The sequence below is a fragment of the Oncorhynchus tshawytscha genome, linkage group LG07 (genome assembly GCF_018296145.1).
Source record: "Oncorhynchus tshawytscha isolate Ot180627B linkage group LG07, Otsh_v2.0, whole genome shotgun sequence".
Lineage (NCBI taxonomy): Eukaryota > Metazoa > Chordata > Actinopteri > Salmoniformes > Salmonidae > Oncorhynchus > Oncorhynchus tshawytscha.
This window is the reverse complement of record NC_056435.1, coordinates 26,218,486-26,226,903: the sequence shown is the minus strand read 5'-3', so window position 1 is coordinate 26,226,903 and position 8,418 is coordinate 26,218,486. Positions and strand designations below refer to the sequence as shown.

At 42.6% G+C, this 8,418-nt stretch overlaps 1 protein-coding gene across 1 annotated transcript; it reads right to left on the bottom strand.

The window, feature by feature from the left end:
• Positions 1–834: 834 nt before the first annotated feature.
• Positions 835–1,971, bottom strand: LOC112255451 (potassium voltage-gated channel subfamily D member 3-like). The gene has a single exon (XM_042325014.1). The coding sequence runs from the start codon at positions 1,939–1,941 to the stop codon at positions 835–837; it is 1,107 nt and encodes a 368-aa protein (XP_042180948.1). The 5' UTR covers positions 1,942–1,971.
• Between the last annotated feature and the right edge of the window lie 6,447 nt (positions 1,972–8,418).

Below are 8,418 nucleotides of genomic sequence, written 5' to 3'. Positions count from 1 at the left end.
CTGCTACCCTCGCAAAACATTCAGGCAAGCGCACACACATGGACAAATGCCCGCAGGAGCACAGGCACGTGCGTGCTTACACACACACACACATATATACATACACATACTTTCCCAGGAGCTACTGCATTCGGCCAGCCCACAGTGAGGTAAACATTTTGCCATTAGAGTTTATACTAGTAGGTCAGGTAGGTACTGTAAATGTAGTGGTGGCTCTCCACCATTACTCAAATGGGCAGCAGCATCATACATACACCCACTAGTCTATTGAAGAAGTGAGGAAGCTGTTGGCATTTATCCATATTCCATTTTCCACCACACAGCAGAAAACATATCCAGGACATCCAAACAATAGATTAAGGTATTACGTTTGCAGTAGAACACAGGCAAGCATTTTGGCACCAGATCAAATCTGCTAATCAACTTTTTAAGGTGCATTCATCATGTTGAAGTGAATTATAGTTGTATAACTAACTAAAGCCTCTTCAGAAGACATTTGTTGTTTGAATTCAACCTTGGATGGTTGACTTCTTAACTTTTATAGAATACCAAAACTCCCAACATGAATCAATATTTGTGATTTGGTGATGCCAAATAAGGTTTTGTGAGAGCTCCTGATTTGAAGATAACATTTGTGAACCATCTTGAGATCTCTTGGGGACAGCATGCACCATTCCAATGCAGAACACACAATTTGTTTTATGAACCACACAAGAGAGAGAGAGAGAGAGAGAGAGAGAGAGAGAGAGAGAGAGAGAGAGAGAGAGAGAGAGAGAGAGAGAGAGAGAGAGAGAGAGAGAGAGAGAGAGAGAGAGAGAGAGAGAGAGAGAGAGCTTACCCCAACGTGGTCATTGTGACTATGGTGTACCAGAAGGAGGCTGGAATGCTGGTGAACTTGGTCGACGACGACCCCTTCTCTGCGTAGAACATGACCGTGGCGAAGATGATGATGGCCATGGTGAGGGAGAAGAGGAGGAAGCCCAGCTCGGAGGCGCAGCTCTTCAGCGTGTACCCCAGGATCCTGAGGCCCTGCGAGTGGCGGGAGAACTTGAAGATGCGGAACACACGGAACACTCTGAGCGTGACGAAGGCCCCGCTCACATCCTCATTGTCAGTCATCACCAGGCCGATGTAGTAGGGAAAGATGGCTACCACGTCTATGATGCTCATCACACTGCGCATAAATTGGTAGCGGCTGGGTGCGGCGAACAGTCTCATGAGGTACTCCACGGTGAAGATGAGGACGCAGGCTGTGTCCATGCAGAAGAAGGCGATGGTATAGCGCTCGCCACACGGCATATCCTTCTGTGAAGGCGTGGCACCGCAAGGTACCGTCTCTATCACGTTGGTCAGGACTGAGATGGCGATGAAGAAGCCAGTGACATAGTAGAACACAAGGGCCATGGTGGAGGTGTGAGGGTTCTCAAAGGCCCTCCACATGGTCTCTCTGTATGTCATGTTGGGCAGCTTGCAGTCCTTGTTGTCATCCTGGTCATCCTGGAGACGCTCAGCGTTCTCCCGCTTCCGGTCCTTGTACTCTTCGTAGCAGCAGTCGCCAATGATCTCCGGAATGATGCCGAAGAAAGTTAGCTCTTCGTCATAGGCCGAGATGCACTCGTAGCGAGGATAGTGCAACTTTCCCGTCCGGTAGAAGTTGAGAATGCTGCGGAAGGAGTCTGGGTCCCGGTCGAAAAAGTACTCCTTTGTCTCCTCATCGTAAAAAAACTGTTTCTCTGAGCTTCCCAGCAGGGTGTCTGGGTAGCGGTCCAGTGTGGTCCTCCAGGTCTGGAAGCGTCGTCCACTCACGTTCAGGATGATCAGCTCGTCATGTCTCTTTCTGTGGTCTCTAGGAGCAATGGGCATGGGGCAGTTGGCCACAGGCATCCAGCCAATAGCTGCTGCCCGTGCAAAGGGAAGCCATGCAGCCACTCCTGCCGCCATGGCGACTCACTCTGTGTTCCGGCTTGCCTTAAAATTACCTGCCATCTTGAGCAGAGAAACAGACAAAACACACAATCAGTAACAACTCATGAATACAACATTTCCATGATAAGGTGATTGCATGGTACAGTGCCTTCAGAAGGTTTTCACACCCCTTGACTTTTTCCAGATGTTGTTGTGTTACCGCCTGAATTTAAAAAGGCTTTACATTTAAATTGTTTGTCACTGGCCTACATGCATCGTTTTTGTTTGTGGAAGACAGACGGAAGACTGAGGGACCACCTGTGATAATTAGCGATCTAGCATGCTCCGAACAACTGTGCGTAACGGAAGAAGGCCACCAGAAATGTGCTGTCATTGAGCAAAACTGCAATCTGCAACTGTGATGAAGCTGGTTAAAACAGTGTACACTCGGTGGCCAGTTTATTAGGTCACCGCCCAATTCCTGAAAAGGGTTCGCTCCTACAGACACTTGGCCATACTGTTCGATTGAACATTAAAATGGGCAAAACAAGTGACCCAAGCAGCATTGAGCGTGGTGGTATGATCGTCTGTGCCAGGCACGCTGGTTCCAGTATCTCACAAATGGCCAGCTTCCTGGGCTTTTCATGGACGGCAGTGTCTAGGGTTTCCTGATAATGGTGCGACAAACAAAAAACATCCAGTCAGTGGCCTTTTTGTGGAGCGAAAACAGCTTGTTGATGAGAGGTCCAAGGAGAATGGCAAGAATCGTGCAAGCTAATAGGCAAGCCACAAACAGGCAAAAAACGGTGCAGTACAACACTAGAGTGCAGATCGGCATCTGAGAAAGCACAACTCGTCGGTCCTTGTCACGGATGGGCTATTATAGCAGACGACCACACTGGATTCCACTCCTATCAGCTAAAAACAAGAAGAAACAGCTCCAGTGGGCACGCGATCACCAACAATTGACAATTGAGGAGTGGAAAAACATTGCCTGGTCTGACGAATCCCGGTTCCTGTTGCATCATGCTGACGGCAGAGTCAGGATTTGGCGTAAGCAGTCCATGGCCCCATTCTGCCTGGTGTCAACAGTACAGGCTGATGGTGGTGTAATGGTGTGGGGAATGTTTTCCTGGCACACGTTAGGTCCCTTGATGCCAATTGAGTAACGTTTCCATTCCCCAAATAATTCAGGCTGTTTTGGAGGCAAAGGGGGGTTCGACCCAGTACTAGATGGGTGTACCTAATAACTATATTTTGCATTTATTTTGATGTGATATGAAAGTAAAGAGATTAATGTTTCTACAACCGTATTGCAATGGAGAATCGATTTAGATGGAGTATTTGGCAGTCTGCCTCTGAAAATAACATATAAGGTCCTTGGACCAATGGTAGGCTCCTTAAAAGTACATCTTGGGCTATGGATGCAAGGATTATAACAAGAATCCCTCTGCAAGAACACCACCTCTAAAAGACCTCTAAGCAGGCTGTCAAATTCCCTGTCATTTCCAGAGCTCACAGAACAGAATGTTTAAGACAGAGAGGATAATGTGAAGTCTCGTTAGGAAGCTCTGTTAACAGCTATGGCAAATAGAAGTGGTCTGTTCAGAATAGAACGAGACCTGTAGAGTCAGAATTGCATACCTGCCATACTGCTAAGTATGTATCCGATTTAAGGATAATATTTAGAACGATTGTCAAAATATCGAAAATCCAGTATACTTCTGCTTTTTTATTGCTCATTTAGATAATTTGATCACTCTTTTGTTGCTGCGAATTTTTCTGCAAAGCAGGAAATGCAAACGTGTGGTGTATTCGAGTTTTAATAAAGGTTTCTGAAGTTTGTCATTTCCACATTGAAATTTCAGACTTGATTTGCCTTAACAAAAAATATATCCATTCCTTATAATCCACATGTTAATTCACATTTCCTGTTGCTGCAGGATTAATTTCCTTCTGTTTGCAAACTGGCTCAGATGAAGATCCTGCATGCTGTAGCCTAGCGCTGATTGAATACAATTCAGTAGTTTGATGAATAAGTAAAACATTTTTGCTGGTTTAACATTCCGATAACCATTCTCAACTCCACATGTCAGGCTACTTGTAGAAAAAAAGACCAGCACATTAGAAACAAATAGGGACAACTCACGTGCTCAATCAAAGCTTTCTATATCACTTACCGCCAAACAAGGAAAGATCCCAAGAAATGTATTGCGCGATCCTCCAGTAAAATAATTCCTCGGAGGAAAAGCTACATATTTTGAAGGACGCATTGACAAAGGACCTCTATACGAATAAACGAACCAAGTATAGAGGAACACGAGATGGGTGATGGATGTTGATGCGTTGAACGACCCGAAACGTGTTGATGAAATTCACCAAAACCTTGGATGTCTTTCTTTAAACCACACCTGCATCTAGTGGCACCTGCGGTTTGGACAGAAAGCACAGATTCATTTTGCAGTCTTCGGGATGATATTCACACCTACCTCATGTCGGTGAAGACTAGAATAGTGGATGATGGATGTAGGAGTCAGTCTCCGCAATGTCTCTCTCTCTCTCCCGCTCTCTCTCTCTCTCTCTCTATTTATCTCTTGTGCGCATAGGCTCTAACACTCTCCATCTCCCCTCATAAATTTACCGTGACAAATCAGTCCACTCAACCAGCTACACGGACTGATTTGTCAACACTTTATTCATGTTTTTTCTTTCTTCTTTACGTTTTATAGGTTAATGTGAGAAAATACATCTTGATTATGCACGCCTTTATTGGGGGAGTTGGTATACTGTGAAAGTTCCTAATTCAATTATGTGCAGCACGGTGAGGGAAAGTTGCCTTCTAGAGAAATCTTATCACATGACAGTGTATAATAACTAGAACACTTGATAGTTATGATCGAGAAGGGTTTGCAGCGTGCTTTTTAACATTTTCTTTAGTACAGGGTAATATATCACGATTTAATGGTCATCTCGTCGTTTAAACCCACTCATCAAATCGAATGTTTACTCTATAATGAAAAGTGGAAGGCTTTTATATTTAGCCTCTAACTTACACGTATTACCATGTAATGTGTCAAGTAAATGCATTGTTAATTATCTTACAGTGTGAACATGTAAATGTTACGGCTCATCCGAACTGGGATTTGGGTTGAAAAATCCGAAAGGCTTGTTTTGACGGATTACAGAAATTCAAATTCAGAGCTCCAAAATGATATTCCATACACTGTGATTGGAGGAAGCGTGGAAAGGTTATGTTGCTTTAAAAGTTGATTAAATGTTATCCCACTTAGGAGACAAGTAGACGAAAAATGCCCTTGAAAGATTTTGCTGAGTGCTAGAGAGCTCTTTGTTTATGCCCATTCAGGATCATTCACACCCTCTTAAACCATAGACCCACCAATCTCTTCAAGAATTAACATGTAAATGCAAGCTCAACCATCAGCCTGGTCAACCTCTCCATTATCTCAGCCAATCATGGCTAGCCAGGAAAGACCCTGTCTTTCTTCTTTACAGCTCAGTGCTTTTTCCTTGGCTAAACTAGGCTAATCATTTAACATTTTTATTCATATTTAAGGATCACATATACGTTTGTAATTAAGGCACATAAAGTTCACATGTTCAACAAGGCATTTCTGCAAAAAAAAAAAAAAAAAAAAAAAAAATTCTATAATTTTTCAAACTGCCCTACTGTGAAGAAGGAACTAGAGTCATCCACCCCCTGTTGGGCTGGCATGTCACAAATGATGGATGGTACATATTAAAATGTTTAAGTCTTATTTTTTATTTTTTAATCATAGTGAGAAGTAATTAAGTAGGATTTGAGATCATACAAAATGTAGACCTCAACACGGGGATTACATTCATTATTACTACTATATCCATATTTATTACCCAAGAGAGGCAGTAAACATTGGCCTGGGGAAAGTAGAGAGCTTAGAGTATTACTTTATTAATCCCAATTTGGGAAATTATTTTCTCATGCATCGTTAATGACTTGACAGGACGCAATGACAGGACACGTAACGATGACCAACGCATGATTAAAAAACAAAAGGCACACGCACCAACCATAGTATCCCAAATTGAATAGTCTGATTCCAGTGCTGTTTTCCATCCTACTCTGGAAGGAAAACAGGAAGCAGCATTTCCCAATAGACAGTTAATCAATTACACTCATTAAAAAGCCTCATAGCTGTGTGGGTAAAAAGGACTGTCTCAACCTCTCTGTGGAACATCTGGGCAGGATGTTACCTGCCACTGAAGCTGCTCCTGTGTTGCGTTAAAGTGTCGTGGAGTGGGTGTGTGTCATTGTCCATGATCGTGTCTGTTTTTACTGGCATCCTTTTTATGAACATGTCTAGGCTGCAGCCAATTGTAGCACTGGCTTTGTTAAGGATTTTGTAAAGCTAGTTTTAAGTCCTCCTTAGCTAAATTCCCTTTCCAGCACATAATGGCATAGGTCACTACACTCGCCATGTCACTGCTATAGAACATACAAAGCATTTTGTCACATACATTAAAAGATCTAAGCTTCCCTAAAAAGTACAGTCTGGATTGATTTTCTTGCTTTGTAGACACTGTGAGAGTACTCCTTCCAGTTCAGTTTGTTGTCCACTAGTACACCCTAGTACTTACAAGAGTCAACAGTGCCAATCTCTTCAAAATGAATAGAAATGGGATTAAAGACACATTTATTTGTCCTCAAATCTACCACTAGCTCCTTGGTCTTATCATGTGTCATATCACTGAGCATACAGCATGTGTCATCCAATTCCCTCGTTGCGCTGTGCAGACATATTATTCCGTAAGGGAGCTAAGCCTACACAACTCAGAGTATTTACTTGGCCTCAAGTTCACTGTTGCTTAATAGCCTTCACAAACTTGGACAAAAAAAATCTGAAACAATTGTCTTTCCCTGAGTATCCGTATCCATACTTTACCGTTCAAAAAGGTCCCCCAGAAGGACATTCTTTCAACAATTTCCATTATGAATGTGAGGTATTCAAAAAGGCCCTAATTTGCTCTGGAGACCTTGAAGTAATGAAATAACCCTCTGACTTAAAACAGACACTAAAATAACACTCGAGCTAACATACTCACTGGCAACACACTGGTGCTGCTATGGAAAACCCCTATTTTTCCGCCCTACAAGCCTCCTAACCATAGAGAAGTTGAAGGAACACCAGACCTTCCTCACATCTCCCTCTTCAGTCCCATGCAGCCAGTCGATGCATGGGCTCAAGGCCCCCTCGGCTGACTGTGTCATGTTGGCCTTTTGAAAGGACGTCTTCACGGGGAACAGATGGAAAAAGAAGAAGTCTCGATGATGAAACACACTTTTGATGAAAATTCTTGTAATGTAGCAAATGTTCTTCAGATGAAGGCATTTAAAAGCATTGCGTCTTTGAACAATTTATCTTAAATGAAATGTGTTTTAGAAAACACCCTGGCATGGAAGGTATTTTTAAGAATATGCATGCTCTAAGTAGCTGGAGGGATACTGATATGTGACACTATTCCATTACATAAACTCCTTTCATGTTCCTGCTAAAAGGATTTTGAAGGAGGAAAAAAATAAAATGTCTCTTTCCACAAAAGATGAGAGAATACTTGTTTTTCTTTCTTTTACTGGTGCAACTGTATTTCAATGTCATTGTTCTGCATGAATGTATCATTTACAGTACCAGTCAAAAGCTTGGACACACCTACTCATTCTAGTGTTTTACATTGTAGAATAATAGTGAAGACATCAAAACTATGAAATAACACATATGGAATCATGTAGTAACCAAAAAAGTGTTAAACAAATCAAAATATATTTTATATCTGAGATTCCTCAAAGTAGCCACCCTTTGCCTTGATGACAGCTTTGCACACTCTTGGCATTCTCTTAACCAGCTTCATGAGGAAGTCACCTGGAATGCATTTAAATTAACAGGTGTGCCTTGTTAAAATATCGTTTGTGGTATTTCTTTCCTTCTTAATGCGTTTGAGCCAATCCGTTGTGTTGTGACAAGGTAATGAAACTGGCTCTCATGAGGAGCCAGTTTCATCAGGAAAGAAGACCCAGAGTTACCTCTGCTGCAGAGGATAAATTCATTAGAGTTAACTGCACCTCAGATTGCAGTCCAAATAAATGCTTCCCAGAGTTCAAGTAACAGACACATCTCAACATCAACTGTTTAGAGGAGACTGCATGAATCAGGCCTTCATGATCGAATTGCTGCAAAGAAACCACTACTCAAGGACACCAATAAAAAGTAGAGACTTGCTTGGGCCAAGAAACACGAGTAATGGACATTAGACTGGTGGAAATCTGTTCTTTGGTCTGATGAGTCCAAATTTGAGATTCTTGATTCCAACCGCTGTGTCTTTGTGTGATGCAGAGTTGGTGAACAGATGATCTCTGCATGTGTGGTTCCCACCGTGAAGCATGGGGCGGGTGTTATGATTAGGGGGTGCTTTGCTGTTGGCACTGTCTGTGATGTATTTAAGGCACACTTCAAGGCACAC

Bases quoted from the DNA above. Each gene is read 5' to 3' on its own strand.
- LOC112255451 (XM_042325014.1), bottom strand. From the start codon at position 1,941: ATGGCGGCAGGAGTGGCTGCATGGCTTCCCTTTGCACGGGCAGCAGCT.